Source organism: Mesocricetus auratus, unplaced genomic scaffold (genome assembly GCF_017639785.1).
Source record: "Mesocricetus auratus isolate SY011 unplaced genomic scaffold, BCM_Maur_2.0 Super-Scaffold_100003, whole genome shotgun sequence".
Lineage (NCBI taxonomy): Eukaryota > Metazoa > Chordata > Mammalia > Rodentia > Cricetidae > Mesocricetus > Mesocricetus auratus.
In genome coordinates, this window is record NW_024429188.1 from 118,617,071 (window position 1) to 118,636,586 (window position 19,516).

The 19,516-nt window shown below is 43.2% G+C and overlaps 1 protein-coding gene across 1 annotated transcript; it reads left to right on the forward strand.

Annotated features, from left to right (window-relative positions):
- Window positions 1-2,811: 2,811 nt before the first annotated feature.
- Window positions 2,812-19,195, forward strand: LOC101829404 (medium-wave-sensitive opsin 1). Its single transcript, XM_005086920.4, has 6 exons — window positions 2,812-2,949; window positions 10,213-10,509; window positions 13,811-13,979; window positions 15,269-15,434; window positions 17,103-17,342; window positions 19,078-19,195. The coding sequence occupies exons 1-6, from the start codon at window positions 2,853-2,855 to the stop codon at window positions 19,186-19,188; spliced, it is 1,080 nt and encodes a 359-aa protein (XP_005086977.1). The 5' UTR covers window positions 2,812-2,852; the 3' UTR covers window positions 19,189-19,195.
- Window positions 19,196-19,516: the final 321 nt, after the last annotated feature.

The window sequence follows — 19,516 nt, forward strand, 5'->3', positions numbered from 1 at the left end:
TTTAAGCTAAATCAACATTTGATCTTCTGTTAGCCCTAATCATCAATTAGCATCCCACAGTACAAAAGCCCTAAGACTTAGAACTCACTGCCTTACTCTACCTCCTCTTCCCCCTCCCACCTCTAAACTTCTTCACCAGGGTCTGGGAACACAGCAGTGAGATGTCATCAGCATAATACTTACTGGACAAGGGTAGTCAGGGCAAACAGAGGGATCTGAATCTCAATCAAGGTTGGAAGTTCTCCCAAACACATTTATATAGTACTTCACAATCACAAGGAGAGCTTATTGGGAGTTCTGCGGGTTTCCTGCCACTTTCATTCAGTTTTTAATTCCATACAGCAGATCAGAGACTTTATAGATGACAGCCAGCATTGATTTAACTAGAGTAAAAAGAACCCCTTGGCCAACCACTTCCCAACAATGTGGCAATCCTGGATGTTAACAGCCAGGATGGAGAGTCAATTTGAGGGGTCCTAGAAGAAACCCAACCAAAGCTTATGAAATCTCAGGGCAGCCACACACAATTTCTTGGTGTGGTCCAGAGAAGAGGCCACAGATCAGGGACCACAAGTTCACAGGAATCCAGAAGGCCAACCTTCAAGACGGATATTGCTGGGTCCTAACCTAAAAGAACAATCTATTGAAAAATAATATTAGAGAGCTATGTGGAGGCATCTAGCCTGCTCCCTGAGTTGAACAGTTGGATGGCCATTGTCATTGTTATTTTTTAATCATTCCTAAGTGACTCCACAAGACTGGACTAGAAGATCACCTACAAAACAAAGACCTTTGCCTTCGACATCTCCAAAATAGTGATAAAACACATTAAAAAATCTGCCATCCTAGTCATTTTCACATGAAAAGTCTAATGGGACTAAGCATGATTCTTTTGCTGGGCAGCTGTCAGTATCCCCAACTCCAGAACCTGTTAATCTTGGACAACTAAAAGGCTGCACCCATGAAGCACCAACTGTTAAGTGCCCTGTCCCCTAGCTTCTACCAATCACCAGCCTACCTGCTATAAATCTGGCTAATCTAGGGATCTCCTAGAATTCACATATTTGCCTTTTTGTGCCTGGTTCATTTCACAGGTCTTCACACCCTCGGGGCCATTCATGTTACTGGATGTATCAGAATTTACTCCCTTTTCAAAAATTTTTATTGATTATTTGGGAATCTCACACCATGTGCTCACATTCTAGTCTTCCCATGTCTTTTTCCCCCTCTCACATAACCTCCCCCCCAAACAAAAAACAAACAATAACAACAACAAAACCAATTCCATTTTGGGTTCTCCATATATTCACTGGAGCATGGTCAAATTCCTAGTGACCAGCCCACCCCCCAAGGGAAGATGAGTCTGTCTCCATCTGCTTCCCCACCAGAAGCCATCAACTGAGGATATCTGTACCAGAGCAGAGTGAGACTAGCTCTCCCATGACCAGGGATGTTAACAGGCTTCAGGTGGCAGCCCCAACCATGGGCATGCACATGTGCTTCTGTGGTAACACAGGCTAAAGAGATCAACAAGGCATTTGGTCTAATCAAGATCACTGACCCATATCTGGCCCTCAGTGACTGTACTGACCACATGCCTCAACATGCCACTCACATCAGCATGGCGCCCCAAAGCAGAAAATCCTCAGGACATCACAAAGTTATCAGACAGAGGCATAGACTGCGAAGATCAACATGGATCTCAGGCCAACAACCTAACTATCCCTGAAACCCACATGTTAGAAGGAGAGAACTGACTCCCATAAGTTGTCCTCTTGTCCTTCACACACATGCCCTGGCATGTGCTCTCCCTACGCATAAATAAAAAATGTAATTTAACATTTAAAAACATTTATTTTTATTTTATGTGTATGAGTGTTTTGCTTGCAAGTGTCAGTGCTCCACATGTATACAGAGGCCAGAAGAGAGCATTCTGAGCTACCAATATGGGTGGTTAGAATAGAAACTGTGTCTATGACCTGAAACCATGTTGATGTCTGTAATACAGGCTGCCACTGGAGACCATGTTAATGCCCACAGTCCCATTCTGCTGCTGGAGACCATGTTGATTTCAGTGATATGTGCTGCCGCTGGCTGCTATGGGCAAGGAAGTTTCTTTTGCAGTGGTTTCGATGACTTGACTGCAGATTCATAACTGAGAATGAGAGCACTTTCAAGTACTGTGACAAGCTTCTGGGAAGACCTACATGGACTCCTGGTGATGGTAAGAGCTACAGCTGGTAGACATGGAGGGAGAGGACTGAAGCTGAAAGAGAGATACACAGTCAGTGCTCATCCTCTTTCCCATGGGAGCAGTCCTGCTAACACACACTGTGACACAAAGCCTACTTAAAGAAAAAACCAACTCTGTCCTGCAACACAGTCCTGTTCAAGACCTCTGCCTGAAAAGTTTCCAGGGCCTTTCAACAGAGCCAGAGAAGGGAGGTAGACTGGAACTTTGAGCTGCTTCTCTGCTCAACACTCTGATCCACAAACCCCATCCTAGGACCTGCCTGACCTACAATAGTAGAAAGAGATGGAAGACATGTAAGCATACGCAAGGGCTACAGTGATTCCCACAAGTTCTACTGAAAGCCAGGGGTGGGAAGGGTGTGCATTATCCAGGTTCCATTGTGGACAAATGGCCCTGAGCCACCCCTGTGTCAAACAGGGAGGTGAAGGTAGGAGGGGTGATCTAAGTCCTGGACCCAATTAAGAGATCAGATAATGAAGGGTTTGGGAGCCCTTAAGGTAAGTAGGCCTTGACTGATCCTGCAGGCTGATATAAAGTCCTGTAACCCCACAGGCAATATGCTAACTGACAGGTTCCAAGGACAGTGTTTTCCACAGCCATGACCCAAAGGCTTACAGGAAGAGAGACACTGGACCACTATGAGGATAGCACCCATGCAAGCATCTTCACCTACACCAACAGCAACAGCACCAGAGGTGAGCAACAGGTACCCTGGAAGTTCAGTCTCACCAGACTAGGGTGTATGCTAATAGCTACCCCAATTTCTCTCTTCTACATAACCCTATCTCCATTAGTTTTAATGATGATGTCATCATGGGCAGATAAAAGAATAATCATCCTAAAACCACACACACTTCCTTTAGCCTCTGGAAATCTGTGTCCTTGGAAGAGTCCATAAGATCTTCCTCCTTGGGGAAGAACAGGGTCTGTCTTTGTATTCTCTAAAGCCACAAAGAAACTGAAGAGTTGGTCTGGAGAACATGGACCCATTGAAGGAAATGGGAAAGTTTGGCAGGCATCTGAGTGTGCCTGAACCCAGAGAGGAAAGCAGGGAATGCTGTAACAGAAGACAGGTGACTAGGCTAGAAGATATTGTAACAGTTATATTGTCCAATCCAGGGCTCAAGACACACCACCAAAGCTGTTCATTTCTGAGGAGGAAAGCTAACAAATGGTCTTTCTGTCTTGAGCAGTCCTAGGAACTGAGGACTCATCAGGGCAGTCTGAATTCTGCCTTTAGAAGTTATGTATGCAAAAAACTTTGCATGTGGGACTATCAAATGACTGAAAGCAGCCCCCAATTCCAGGTATCTCCTTAAAGGTTCCCTAGAACCCTGGGTTGGCAACACCCTGCTCTGGGGTTCCCAGGGCCACCACAGTAGGAACAAGGACTACAGGCTAGACAAGCTGGGTTTCTGTACTTCACTTCCACAGTGTTGTTATAGTGTAGTGTCTGGTTTGCAGAACCCCAGAGACTAATCCAAGGAGTCAACACTTCTGATGCAAAAGCAAAAGTTTTCTTTTAATTTTTCAACCTGGCCAGCTTGGATCTCATCCCATGGCAAGGAAATGAGATGCCAACCAGCCAAAAAGAGAAGCTTTTAAAGGGAAAAAGGGGAGGGGGAGTCCTGAGACAGCAAGTCTCAGCTCCCAAGGTTCCCATGGTTACAGAGATTACTTAGCACACAAAGTTTCCATACAAGGTTATCATGAAATGAAGGGCCTTGGAGAAGGCAGTAACTGTCACCTGGTTAGGTAAAATTGATTGGCACATTTGTGGGCTAAGGGCTTTTGACCGGAACACATCCTGCAATCTAGAAGTTTTGCGATCTGTAGGGCAAGAGGCTATCTGGTTCCCAGTTTTCTCAAGGCAAGGGGGTAGGGGCAGATGTTGGTGCAGCTGCTCATGACTTCAAGCTTCCGTTCTTTCTGGGAGCCCTCTGTGGTCTCTGGTCACATAGGCCATGGGCAGAGGTCCCTTCTTTAGCTAGGATATTTTCTTATTTTTCCCACCACATGTCCCCCTTTTCTTATAAGTAACCCATTCTTGGGTTAGCAATGAACAATTTTTTAAAAACTTGGGAATTTTGGAGTACAGGTTAGTAAATTTGTCATCTTGTCCCCTATGTATGGGAGTTTCCTTTTGACTTAGCATCTCAACAAGGGAAAAGGAGTGATGTATTCTCTTCTGTACTACTTCCTGCTGACTTTTGGGGTATTGTTGTCAGGGGCGCCTAGAAGGCTAAAATGCTAGTCAAAAGCAAAATAAAAAAGGGCATTCAGGAAATGGCGCATTTATCAGAGGCATCTAGTTTGCAGACTCTGTTGAAGATACAGGGAGTGTTCATATTGGTTGGGCTGGTTCACATGCACAGTAAATCCAGGGCTGGCAGTCTTTAGGAACAGGCTGTAGTCAGCAACTGATGCTTGTCTGCCAGAAGCAGAAATTTGTTGAGACATGTTTAAACTGGGAACAGAAATTAAAACTTATATATTTAAATATAATTGGAACTCTTAGGTCCATAGTTTTAGTGATCAAGAATGATAGGAGACCCAAGACAAGAGTGAGAAAATCCTATCCTCGGGAACAGACAGGTGGGTAACAAAAGCTGTAATTATCTGGGGTCCTTTTGACTTGTGAGGAGTGGATCCAAGCTTTATGACTTTTGATCCTCTGAAGCCTATATGAACTTTATTATATAAAAGTACATAAAAGTTTTAGACATATTATCATTATCAATCTGCGTTGAAATCCACATTGTAGAAAAAGCAGATATTGGGTATCTGTAAAACAGCAGGAATATATTTATACCTTTGAGTCCTAGCAAAAACTACAGATTTGTGTTAGAAGCTTGTACATTTTTCTTCTGTCCAGAGAGATCCAGGTAGAGATTGGACAGAGGTGCCTTAGGACTGATGAAAAGCCCTTTATGTTTATGCTTAGATGACAACCAAAATAAATCCTAAAACTTTGAACTTGTGACTGAACAGTTGATAGCCACCTCTCTATTAGCTTATCAGAACTTTATTAAATACTAAGTTCTGAACTTTTATATTTTAAATTATTTGTATACCTTTAAGACCTGTATGTCTTTTTTTGTTTTGTTTTGTTTTTACGAGCCAGGGTTTCTCTGTATTGTTTTGGAGGCTATCGGTCCAGCCTGGCCTTGAACTCACAGAGATCTGCCTGCCTCTGTCTCCCGAGTGCTGGCATTAAAGGTGTGCACCACCAACGCCCAGCAAGACTTGTATGTCTTTATATCCTCAGATCCTTACTTAGGAGCTGTATCAAGGCTGCCAAGCTGACAAAGTTATAGCTAGTCCAACCATCAATACTATCAGAGATCTGAGAAGGATAAGTTTTATGTAAATTTCAAATCTATTAAAAAAAAAAGACAGGGTCCAGTCCATATACAGTTAGCCATACCCAAGTCTCCATAGCATTGGGGTCAGAAGTAAGTCTTCGCCAGGTACATAAGGTGAGAGTTTTCTTTCTGTGGAAGAGGGACACAGAAAAGACTGACCTTATTTTGTCTAGGCAAAGGTGGTGCAATCAATTCTCCAGTGTCCTTCAGCCTATCCACAGTCTGAGCCGGGTCTTCCCTGGCAGCAGGTGTCGCATTTGAGCATCTTGCTCACTGGTCAGCATCATCACAATCTGTGGTGCCCCATAATCTTCTTTAGAGACCTTGGATCACTGTCAGGATCTGGGATTCTCTGTCTGATATGATAAGCTTTTTAGTCACCATTTTAAATGCCATATTTTGCAGATCTCTGTAGCATTAGAAGTCTGCCTAGGTAAATCTGAATAAAACAACTTTGTTTTTAGTTACTTGTTTTAATCTTAACCTTTGAAAACATATACAGGGGACTGAGTAAGGTTTATCCCCCAAAGAATTGAGACCCATGGGCTTAGTAGCTATTTTAAGCCCTTTGTTAAACTTAGGTCATTGTCTTACTGTACCATAAGAAATAAACATCTTAACTTATGGTTAGTATATGGAGCTTATGGCTGTGATCTTAAATTTTAGCTCTTTGATTTAAGTACAACCATTAACAATATAACATAAGTGCAATTATCTTATAACCTTATAAACTAAAACATTTAAAAAACTGTTTTTTTAAACAATTTAAATCAGCCGGGCAGTGGTGGCGCATGCCTTTAATGCCAGCACTCGGGAGGCAGAGGCAGGCGGATCTCTGTGAGTTCGAGGCCAGGCTGGACCGACAGCCTCCAAAACAATACAGAGAAACCCTGTCTCGTAAAACCAAAAAAAAAAAAACAATTTAAATCTTTTAATGTCCTTTTGCAATATCAAAAATAAAGCACCCTTTAGGTCTTTAAAATCATTATCACCTGGGTGACTGTTAAATTTATACTATCAATTCCCAGTGTTAATAGTTTTAACCTTTTAACTAGTTTTAATTTTTAACAGATTTAACTATAAGACAGTTTTAATGCCATCTACATAAAAAAGACATCTGAATTCCTGATAACTTAAGTTTAATGACCAGAACTCAGAGATAAATTTTGAGCTACGTCCATAAATGACTGGCTGTTGTTAGCATTAAACAGCAAAATAATTTAAACCATGTCTGTTTTAGCTCTATGCTCGTTAGAAAAGTTACACTTATACCAGAAAACACAGATAGAACTTTTTAACAAGTATACATAATTTTCTTTTGAGAAATAAATAAAACGTTTAAACAGATTTAACCTGGTATGATGAAAACTTTTAAACCACATTACTAGTTTGTTTTTTTAAAGTTTGGTATTTGAAGATATGAGAGCCTACAGCAAACAGTTTACATCCTCCTCTGACTCCTTTACCTTTGGCCCTCTCTGATTTTTTTTATATTACCTCAGATATCTCCATCTTAGACAAATGTCTCTATTTCTTTTAGTCTCCTTTTTCCCCTCTTATCAGTGATTCTCACTCAGGGGTGCATGGCTGAAGTAAACACCTTATATTTTAATTTTCCTCTAAATCCTGAGTGTCATCTTTGGGGGACCATTACTTTTCTACTAGCAGCAAGATCTCTAAAGGTCAGCAGGTGTCCTGTAGGCCTCAGGTGCAGGCAAGCACCTGCTCTCTGCACTCCGCTGGGCAACAGTGCAGGGGCAACATTCCCTGGGTGACTCAGCACCACTGATGGCGCCCCTCCCTCTAGCAATCACAGGCCTGCTGCGACCACCTAGGTCCTGTTGGCCCCAGACCTGATGGGGCCTCAACTTCCCAGTAACAGATAACCAGCTGGGTGTACTTAGACTTGGAGGCGCCCTCCCCTTGACCAGCCTGGTGCTCGCCCCACAGGCATCACTCTCCCGAGGTTTTGGCACCAGTGCAGCCACCGTGGACAGACGACAGACCCCAAGGTGAAGGATGCTTGTTCAGTGCACCGGCGGGCCGCCTGCAGGGAGGGGGAGAGGTAGAGGGAGTAAAGCTCCACGCCAGTCCCCCCCCACTCCCCGCTCCCCCACCCTCACCCCCGCCCAGCCCAGGCTAGCAGTCTCTGAGTGCCTGCCATTCCCAGGCTCTTTTGCCTAGCCCCTCAGCTGCTTAGCATGACTCCTTCAGGAGGCCCGCAGTGGTTGGTTTCAGGCTGAGCAACAGGAGAGAGGAGAGGGAAGAGAGGAGAGAGGAGAGACGAGAGACGAGAGAGGAGAGACGAGAGACAGAGAGACACAGAGACACAGAGACACAGAGACACAGAGACACAGAGAGACACAGACAGAGAGAGACACAGACAGACACAGACAGAGAGACAGAGAGACAGAGAGACAGAGAGACAGAGAGAGAGAGACAGAGAGAGACAGAGAGAGACAGAGACAGACAGAGACAGAGAGAGACAGAGAGAGACAGAGACAGACAGAGACAGACAGAGACAGAGAGAGACAGAGAGAGACAGAGACAGACAGAGACAGACAGAGACAGACAGAGACAGAGAGAGACAGAGACAGAGAGACAGAGACAAAGAGACAGAGAGAGACAGAGACAGAGAGACAGAGACAGACAGAGAGACAGAGACGGACAGAGAGACAGAGAGAGAGACAGAGAGACAGAGACAGAGAGGGAGGGAGGGAGGGAGAGAGAGAGAGAGAGAGAGAGAGAGAGAGAGCACAGAGGGAGAGAGAGCTCTTAATGGCTGCAACTGAGGGCGTATTCTATCAGACTATCAGAGCTCCAAGGACAGGCCAGTACAGATGCCTGAATACTAACAACTGCTCTTCAGAAGACCTGGATTTGATTTCTAGCCCCCATATGACAGCTTAAAACCATGTGTACTTGCTTGGGTGGTAGTGGTGGATTCCTTTAATCCCAGCACTTGGGAGGCAGAGGCAGGATTACTAAAGACCTAACATTTGTACATGTCTTTTCATACTGAGGATGTATGTCATTAGGTTATATAGTTGAGACACTGGTGTCTCTGTAGTTATGCTATTGACTGGATGTGTGCATTTAGATTCATATGTTTTTGGTTTTGATAACTAGAGGTTGCCTTTTTAAAAAAAGACAGACATGCATTACCACACCTGGCAATCAGATATTACATTTTAAGTTCAAATTTTATAACAGGCATAAGCTCTATGATGTTAACCCAATACACAGGATGCACATGCAGGATAAATTCAAGTCCAGCTTGGTATACATAGCAAGTTCTGGACGAGTCAGGTCTACATAGACAAACTCTGTCTCAAAATACATTTTTGATAATTATGTAATATGTTGGTTATAAGGTTCCGAAGGATGTCAGCATAGTGGTGCACACCTTTAATCCCAGAATCATGAGACAGAGGTAGGCAGATCTGTGAGTTTAAGGCCAGGCTGTTCTATGTAGCAAGTTCCAGCATCAAGCAGGGCTATGTAGACCGTGTCTCAAAAAACCAAAAAAAAATAGTAGTAGTAGTAGTAACAATAATAAAACAATAATAATGCCCCAAAGGAGCATTATTGGGAGTTGACTTTTCCTACCTTTGTCTTGTTCATTTCTTTATGAGTCCTGTTCTAGTACTTTCAAGCGCTTTTGTCAGTGCTTTGCCTGGTTTGGAGTCTATCATCTGGAAAGGGCTCTGGCTTAGAATCTGTAACATTTAGTTTGTTTGTCTTTAAACTAGACGTTCCAAATGCCACACAGTTCCCCCTGCTGTAGTTTCTGAGGAAAGATACATTGACAGTCTGAGAGCTCTCTGTTCTCAGGCCTATTAAAAAGCTCCATTGTCACCGGGCAGTGATGGCGCCCTCCTTTAATCCCAGCACTTGGGAGGTAGAGGCAGGTGGATCTCTGTGAGTTTAAGGCCGGCCTTGCCTGGTCTACAGAGTGAGTTCCAGGACAGCCAAAACTGTTACACAGAGAAACCCTGTCTTGAAAAATCAAAAATAAAATCCCTATTACTTCATAGTATTCCCTTCTACATTGAGACTGAGACTCTGTGAATCTTGGGTTATCAATGTCCTATAGTCCTATATCTCATATTGAGGGTTCCTGGGAATTTGTGCAGGGTTTCCTATTAGAAACAAATAGGCCAGTACACAAGATGCAGTAGTGCTTTAGGTGAGATTTACCTGATCCTCCTAGCACAACCAGGACAGCTGGTTTTTTTGAGCTATTTTGTGTTGAGTTTGGGTGGGATGTTGTTTGTTTGGTTTTTTTGTAATGGATAGACTGCAGAATTCTAACAAGCACAGGCCTCTTTGTGTTGTTTTTCTAGTGCTGTGAAGCCTTATTATACAGTAGCAGAGATTGAACCTTGTGACCCTGTACAATTTTTCCAGCAAAATGCAGCAATGGCAGGTGTCTGTCTTTTATAAGGACCCCCGTCCTTCTGAATTAGGGCTAACCCTAATAGCCTCATGTGCAGGGCTCACATAGAGCAAGGAAAAGTGCAAAGAAGATGCTGGTGTAGCTGTGTAAAGCTTTGTGCAGCTCCTCCACTATTCTGTACCTCTTTCTTCCAGGTCCCTTTGAAGGTCCCAATTATCACATTGCTCCCAGGTGGGTATACCACCTCACCAGCACCTGGATGATCCTTGTGGTCATTGCATCTGTCTTCACTAATGGACTCGTGCTGACAGCCACCATGAAGTTCAAGAAGCTACGCCATCCTCTGAACTGGATTCTGGTGAACTTGGCAGTTGCTGACCTAGCAGAGACTCTCATTGCCAGCACTATCAGTGTTGTGAACCAAATCTATGGCTATTTCGTGCTAGGACACCCTCTGTGTGTGGTTGAAGGCTACGTTGTCTCCCTGTGTGGTAAGCTGAAGGGGATACAACTGTTGTGTCTAAGGAAAACCGTACTACTGTAAACCCTGAGGTTCACACATGTGCATGTATGAGGCACAGTATGAAAAGAGATACTTATGGTAAAAGTTGGATTACAGTCAGCACAGGGGTTGGAGGACAGGTTTACAAAATTCTGGTGGCTTCCATCTGAGCACACATTTTCAACTGTTTTCTTCAGTCCAACATTGAGACAAGCTCTAGCTATATGTACCCAGTTTGGGACTGTGGGGTGTTGTGGAATATTATTTTAAGGTGTGTTATATTTCTTCCTACTGCTTTTGTTTACAATGCAAAAACATGTTCCTTGAGTCAACAGCTAGCTGACAGGAAATGGTAGGGAGGAACCAGGTGTAGTGAGTGTTAAGTGGTAGCGAAACAGAAGGTTTTGTGGGTTTTCAGGAGAGCTGAACAAGGTCAGGAGGTTCGCTACTTGCGATACAACTTCTGAGTTAGCAGGATTTCACCTCAACCTTTGAATCCTGCGTTCTACAGAGGGGTAGAGATGTAGATAAAATTTCCCTCTGTGGCTTTGAGAGGTCCAGTGCACAAGGAAACAGAATTCCTTCCTGCTGTGGCCCTGGCTCTTTCTGCGGAACCACTGCTGGTAGGAGCAGAGTTGAAGTTGCTGATTAGAATAGCAGTTGCTTAAGGGGCAACTACTGAATTGGTGAAAAACAGTGGAGTTCATGTGGGAAGAGATAGACCATGAGTCAGAGAATTTCAGAACCATACGAAGGGCAGACTCTGGGCACCTTGGATGGACTCAAATGCAAATCAGGGATATTTGTGGTAAATGACACCAGGAGAGCCAGGGAAAAACACCAGTGTTGCTGGTTGTTATTTACTCTTTGCTCTTTTTGGCTTTTGGGGGCCCACCACCCAACTCCCATATAAATAAATAAATACAGACAGGCAGACAGACAGACAGACAGACAGACAGACACACACACACACACACACACACACACACACACACACACACACTAATTATTTCTTATGAATGCCAGTCCTTAGGTTGGCTTGTTTCTAGCCAGCTTTCCTTAAACTATCCCATCTTTTGCCTCTAGGATTTTGCCTTTCTCTATTTCTATATACCTCTCTTTACTTCTTTCTCTCTGACTTGCTCGATGGCTGGTCCGTGATGTACTCTTCTCCTTGTTCTATCTTGCTTCTTCCTCTTTTCCTCCTAGACTTTTTTTCTCCTATTTATTGTCTCTGCCTGCCAGCCCCGCTTATCCCTTCTCCTGCCTTGCTATTGGCTATTCAGCTCTTTATTAGACCAGTCAGGTGTTTTAGACAGGCAAAGTAACACAGCTTCACAGAGTTAAACAAATGCAACATAAAAAATGCAACATATCCTTGCATCATTCAAACAAATATTCTACAGCCTAAACAAATATAAGACATATTTAAATAATATTCTTCAACACACCAGAGCTTTTGAGATATTGACTGGATTTGTGGTGATATATTATTTATGCTTTTCTAAAGCTTGCCTGAGGATTCAGAAAGCAAAGCCAGCCTCAAGCTACAGAGAGCATGCAGTGGTGGCACACACCTTTAATCCCACCACTTGACATGTAGAAGTAGACAGATCTCTGTTAGTTCAAGTCCACACTGAGCTACACAAAATTAACCCAGTCCTAAAGAAAACAGCTCACATAAAGATGATCTCAGCACTTGTGTTCACATGCCTTTAATCCCAGGACTCATGAGAGATACTTAATTCAGGAACAGGGTGTTAGAGCTGGCATTTATTCTCCAGGCATGTTGAGGATAGGAAGGCATTCAGTCTCAGAATTCTCCAGCCACATTGACAGCATAGCACTCTGGGATTGCAGTCTGAGGTTTGGTGGATCCAGGATCAACTTACAGTCTGAGGTAAAGGTAAGAGCTAGTGACCAGCTACTTTGCTTTTTCTGATCTTCAGTTTGAAGCTTTAATAAATCATAAATAATATATTACCACATGGATTCAAGACACCTTTCATTACAACCATCAATAAGACCTGTTGGCTATGATTTGCTTAGGTTAGGTAGGTAAAGGCTGGTGAGATCATTCAATGGCTAAAGATGCTTGCTGCCAAGCCTGGTGAGCTGTGTTTGATCCCTAGGACTCACATAATAAAAGGAGAGAAACTCCTGAAAGTTGTCCTCTAACATCCATATGCACACCATGGCTACACACACCCTAAAAAGTAGTTGCTAAGAAGTACCAGTGTGCTAGGCTCTGTGCTGGAGAATCTTGCTGGGGTTTTTGTTGTTGTTGTTGTTGTTGTTTTTGCTTATGCTGAGTCAGGAAGACTCTCTTAAGTGAGCCGCATGAGTCTCTGCTTGTCTCTGGCAAAACAGAGCCCACCTGAGACAAATGTTGCTACCAAGAAGCCATGCTTCTCTCCATTCTTTTGTTTCTATAATTCCTTTTAAGCTTTTGTCATTCTACGTGGAAATTCAATCCAGCTCCTGACAACCATTTGTAGAGTGCAACCTTCCAGCCAGCCTGGTTCCAGAAGGTAATGCAGAGTGTCCTTTAGAGGTTAGGTGAATGAACAATAGTTTTCTCCACCCTGGTTCATAGGTCCCTGAAGCCTGTGTGCACACCTTTGGGCATAAGAAGGAGTAGGAACCTGTGTCACGTTACAAACAACTGGAGAGACTCTGAGCTGTCCCCAAACACTGGCACAGATCACACCTCAGTGTGGTCATGCCAGTATAGATATGGGCTTCTAGTAACTCCATCAATGGAATTAGAGCCGAGAGGACAAAAAGCCCTTGGAGGGGCCCAATAGACACATAAGTACCTACCATAGCCTTTTTGCTTTCTTTGTGGTAATGAGGTGTGCAGGCTGAGGTTGAGGAGAGAGAGCTATGAGAGTTCCAAGGTACCAGCCTGAAGATTCTATGATTCAGGGTCTAAACTGAGAGCTAGGATATTCTACTCCAAAACAGAAGCAATTGTGACTAAAAGGAAGATGAGAAAGAGAGTAGGAAGACGAAGGGGAAGAAGGCATGCCAACTGGGTTTAGTATGGAAGAAAAGCAGAAGAGCCTGAAGGAGATGGGGAAAGAAGGTGACATACACATGGCATAAAGATTGAACAGAAAAATGTCCATTCACTAAGAGATCCACTGCACTCTGGCCCTGAAAACATTTCAGTTGATTTTGTATGGTAGCTATGAGGGAGTCTTGAAAGCTGTTAGCTAGTAGAAGGAAGTAGTGTTAACACTCCTTTGCTCAACTCGAAGCCCTGATCTATCTCTTCTCCCCCATAGGTATCACAGGCCTCTGGTCCCTGGCCATCATTTCCTGGGAGAGGTGGCTGGTGGTCTGCAAACCCTTTGACAATGTGAGATTTGATGCTAAGCTGGCCACTGTGGGAATCATCTTCTCCTGGGTTTGGGCTGCTCTGTGGACGGCCCCACCAATCTTTGGTTGGAGCAGGTAAGAGTGTAATGATGCTAGAAAAGTAGCCCCTGTAGGACCAAGTGGGGAATGTCAGACTGTGTTCTCCAGGAAGGTCAAGATACTTCTGGTTTCTGGGCCTGCATGGCTCCTTGCTTATAAGAAGGAGGGAGGCAAATCTCTCAAGGCTCCCAGTGCAGCATACACATGAATGTATGGATATATTTGCCTATGGTATGGGGGGGGGCTGTAAATGTTTGTCTCAAATAGAAGAAACTTACAAGAACACTAGGAAAATCCAAAATGCCCAACCTAGGGCTATAGTGTAAGTGAGCACAGGGTACATTTAGATTTCAGGGCCCTCTTAAATGCTCTGTGTCAGGTATTTCTCATACATTTTACCCTACCACCTTCAGAGGTTTCTTGGAAAGTATACTGGTCATAATCTATATTCTGACCAGGCACATTATTTGAAGGAAATACTCAAAACTGATGAAGCAATGGCTCAGATGTTTGGTTAGAAAGAATGAGACATGGACAATTTATTTCACTGTTGTACACAACAATCTGGGTGACTTTAAAAAAGACTTACTCATTATGTATACAGTGTTCTGCCTCCATGTAACCCTGCAGGCCAGAAGAGGGCACCAGATCTCACTACAGATAGTTGTGAACCACCATTGGTGGTAATTGAACTCAGGACCTCTGGAAAAGCAGCCAGTGCTCTTAACCTCTAAGCCATCCCTCCAGCCACTGTACACAATAATCTTGAGTGTGTGTTCTTGTGGCATTTTGGACAGGGAATGTTCTTTCTTTGAGAAGCTTCCATAATTCTATGAAATAAGCCTTGTAAAAAAAACTTGTCTTTCTCCAGAACCACAATGGCTGCTAGAAAGTAAGACTGCTATAGTCCTAGCCCTAGTAGATGCCCAGACTGGGTGATCTAATTTCATCTCCATGATTACCCACTGAGCATGTCCCTTCATTACAGTCCTGGCATGATGGCATCAGAAAAAAATTCAGATATTCATAGGTATTCCTAAAAAGTAAGAGGAAGAGGAAGCCTCCTTGCTTTCTTAGGAAAATTGTCTGGAACCAAATAGTGATAATAATTGCACAACCTTCAAGAATTTTAAGGTGATGAGAATATTCTGGAAGTACAACCCTGTGTAGATATGAAAGTCTATTGATTTGCTCACTTTCCATAGGTCAATTTATTCTCCATGTAAAAACCCTCTGAATCAAGTCAGGGGTGAACCCTAGCTGATTTGGCAGGTTCCAGATTGCCCCAGCTTGAATTAGGATGGACTGCTGGTCCTTCTCTTTAGGTACTGGCCTTATGGTCTGAAGACATCCTGTGGCCCAGATGTGTTCAGTAGCACCTTGTACCCTGGAGTTCAGTCTTATATGATGGTCCTCATGATCACATGCTGCATCTTCCCACTCAGCATCATCGTGCTCTGCTACCTCCAAGTGTGGTTGGCCATCCGATCAGTAAGCCCTTCACCCACCTGCCCTCATCCCAAACTAGCAAGATGCCTAGGCAAGCTCATAGGCACACCTGGTAATTCTCCTGCCTTCACACTGTTCTGATCACAAATCAATCAGTCCACCTGAGTCTCTTGAATTACTTTTTTTTAAGAAAATGTCTCACTATGGAGCCCTGGCTGGCCAGAAACTTGCTACGTAGATCAGGCTAGATTCAAAATCACAGAGATCCACTTGCCTCTGTCTCCTGAGTGTACACCATCATGCCTGGCTTAAACTGTTTTTAATCCATGTGTCTTAGTCACTGTTCTGTTGCTATGAAGAGATACCATGATCAAGGCAACTCATAAAAGAATGCATTTAATTGAGGTCTTATTTATAGCACCATTATCATTATGGTGGGAATCAGACAGGCATGATACTGGAAGAATAGCAAAGAGCTACATCCTGATCCTCAGGCAGAGAGAGAAATGCTGGCCTTGTGTGGGCTTTTGAAACATCAAATTCCACACTGCCTTCACTTCTTGATTGCTGGGATTACAGGAATATAATAAAATTCAAGGTCATCCTCTGCTACATAGCAAGTTCAAGACTAGCCTGATATCTATGAGACTCCATCTCAAAAAAACAAAACAAAACATTGAGTAGTGTGAAGCAAGACATTCCTTTGAGAGATAATTTTGAGGTTCTTTTTAAAAATTAATTAGATCCATTTATTTTACATCCCTCCTTACCTCCCAGTCCCTCTCCCACCCCCTTTGTCAAACAACTCCCCCACCATTATATCATATTCCATTTGTTCTTTGATGAGACCCTATGTAACAGAAAGTCCCTCCAGGTAATGCCTTACTTATATAGCTGCTTTATGCTCACCCCTGCATGAACACATATTCATAAGGTCTTTCTGGAAAAGACCATGAACTCCACCAGAAGGCTCCACTTGCCTTAGTTTCTTGTAACAAAGGCTACAATTTAGTCCCTGGGTTGGTCATCCCATATCAGAATCAATTTAGCTAGCTCCCATAGAGTTTCTTTCAAGATTTAACAATATTAGCTCTTGGTAGCAAAACCCATCACTGCTGTTGCATCTAGAGCCCTCGTGGTTCATTTTACAGCTAACTTTCTGCCATCAGCAAGCCTTCCATGGCAGATAATGGCTGGCCTCTATCCTCTAGAAAGTGTGTGTATGGCTCTTGCATTGTCACTGGGCACCCTGCCAGGCCTGGTTTAGTTAAAGCAAACTTGACTCAGGGCTCAGTTCAGGATTCCAGAATCAAACCTGAACACAAGACTACATCTTCTTGGAAGGGATCATATAAAGGCTAAGCTCAGTCTCCTTAGTTCTCCTTCACAAATGCCTGTGAAATTATAGACAACAGCTTCAAAAGTTTTGTCTGAGGGCTTATCTTGGCTAGGTCAGTCACTTATTACCTCAAGGCCTACAGGAACACCTACAAAGCTCCAGGACCACTCTGGCTCCCAAATCAAGTCATTCTCTGACTTAGGGTGGGACACAGGATTGGAATACTAGGTAGATCATTTCCTACTCCCCGTAGATCCTTAGGTTTCCCTCTTCTTGCTAGTATCCTGACTCGGTGCCTGGGCAATAGCAATATTCCCTCCAGATATAGAGCCCGAACTGACTCTCCCATTCACTGTCCTTGTCTTCTCTAGGTGGCAAAGCAACAGAAAGAATCTGAGTCCACCCAGAAGGCCGAGAAGGAGGTGACACGAATGGTGGTGGTGATGGTCTTTGCATTCTGCCTCTGCTGGGGGCCCTATACTTTCTTTGCATGCTTTGCTACTGCCCACCCTGGCTATGCCTTCCACCCTCTTGTGGCCTCCATACCATCCTACTTTGCCAAAAGTGCCACTATCTACAACCCCATTATCTATGTCTTTATGAACAGGCAGGTAAGCAAGAGCATGAGCAGATCAAATTCAAAATGGCCCATAACTCAGTGAAGGTTCTTACCTGGAATCAAGTCATCAATGAGAAAGCCTTATGGAGAAATTGGGGGTGGGGGACTGATGATGTTCCTCCAAGAAAATGAATGTGGAAAGGCTCTTCATGTGACCCACCCTCACCAGACCTCCTCTTAACCATGAGCTCTGGTATCCTTGCACTGTCTCCACCTGAGTCTGGGTACTTAAAAGTGCAGTCCACTACAAGTTCTTTCCTTCTAATGACCCCACAACTATGGACAGGAATCTTCTAAAGGTGCTGCTAGAATTCAGATGCACTAAGTACTCAGTGAGCGTCCAATGACTCTAGTTAGTTCTGCTCCTCTTGTGTTTACAGACTCAACTCTAAATTTTTCCATTTTCATACCTTAACTTTGGGATTTTTATCTCCTTAAAATTTAGCCATTCTTGGCTACACTAGTTAAGAGTCTAAGAGATTTTATGAACTCATGATCTTCCTTCCTCTGGTGCTTGGGATGGAACACAGGGCCTGGTGCATGCCAGGCAAGTTCTCTACCCCAGATCTCCTCTGCCAAAAACTGAAAGCAGTCCTAGAAAGAGATCCTTGTGAAAGACAGGAAACAAATATGGTTAGGTGTGCAAATTTTGTTTTCATTCATTCTGCTATATTCCAAGAAAATTGGAACAGTGGATTCCATTCTTGTTCATTGCTATCTCCCTCTAGAATACAATCAGTCATGAAGAACTCAGGAAGTAGATGTTGAATTAATTTCTTGCCTTATCTGCCAATTTTTCAGTCAAGTTCATATTGTTATTTAGTCCATCTTTAATGTTATCAATGTCAAAACTTAAGTATTTTCATTTTGAGAGTTTTAATTTTAGAGGGAATGGAGATAGTCACCAAAAGCTGAAATTAGGTCATATTTTTAGTTTGGGTTCTCAAAGCTTTGTAGCTGAGCTCCTTAGGTGGCATTGGTTTTGGTCACTGCCTCAGTATCCTGAGGCTACCACAATAAATTCCACAAGCTTTGTGGCTTAAGACAACAGAATTGTATCTCAGTGGCAGAGTACTTGCCTAGCATATATACAGCCCTAGGCTAAGTTCCTAGTTCTGCAACAAACAAACAAACAAGAAAAACAAGAAATTAAGTTTCTCACAGTTCCAGAGGCCAGAAATCTGAGGTCTAGGTGTCGCATTATTATTGTTCCTTCTTGAGAGGCTGAGAGACTACCTGTCTTGTGTCTCTCTCCTAGCTTCCTTTGTTCTATGACTCAGACATGCTGCCCCAATATTATTCTTAACATAGCCATTTCTCCATATGTATAGTATTGTCTAAATCTTCCTCTTTTCACAAGAACATTGGTTATTGGGCTAGTGACAATCCTAATCCAGTATGACCTCATTGTAATATACATATGCAAAGACTCTATTTCCAAAAAAGGTACAGTCACAGGTTCCAGTAATTAAGGTTTGCCATTTTTTAGGAGCAGTCATAATTCAACTAGAATCACCATTAAACCACTAAATTAAATGATTCAGACCTCCTCCATTCATGTGTGTAAAGAATGAACTGAGCCTTCCTCATCCCACTCATGGTATTCTGAATGGAAGAAGGGAAGGTGTACATCCACAAAGAGACAGTACCAAATGTCCCAAGCCTCACCTTTAGCACAGTGCACTAGCCATTTCTGCATTACTGAATAATGATTCCTCTCCTTCTAGTTTCGAAACTGCATTTTACAGCTCTTTGGAAAGAAGGTTGATGATAATTCTGAACTTTCCAGCACCTCTAAAACAGAAGTCTTATCTGTCTCTTCAGTGTCACCTGCATGAGGTCTGCCTCCAACCTGTCCCATCTACCAAAGCTTTGGTCATGTCTTACCTCCATTCTCCTCCATCCTTATGAAATAAACATAATTTCCCCTTGCCCAATCAAAGTCCCAGAGATGGCTACTACAATTTGGGGTTATCTAATCTCCTGGATATTCAGGCACCAGACCTGTAGAGAGTACAATGTAGGCAAAGAGACCAGAACATGTGGTTTCTTTCATTTTTAATCCAATCCCCATGTCTATAGATATTATGAAATGATCATGGAAAACTGGAAGGAGAAGGCAAGATGGCATCTGCATGTATCTCACTGGACTTGTGGTTACAGAAT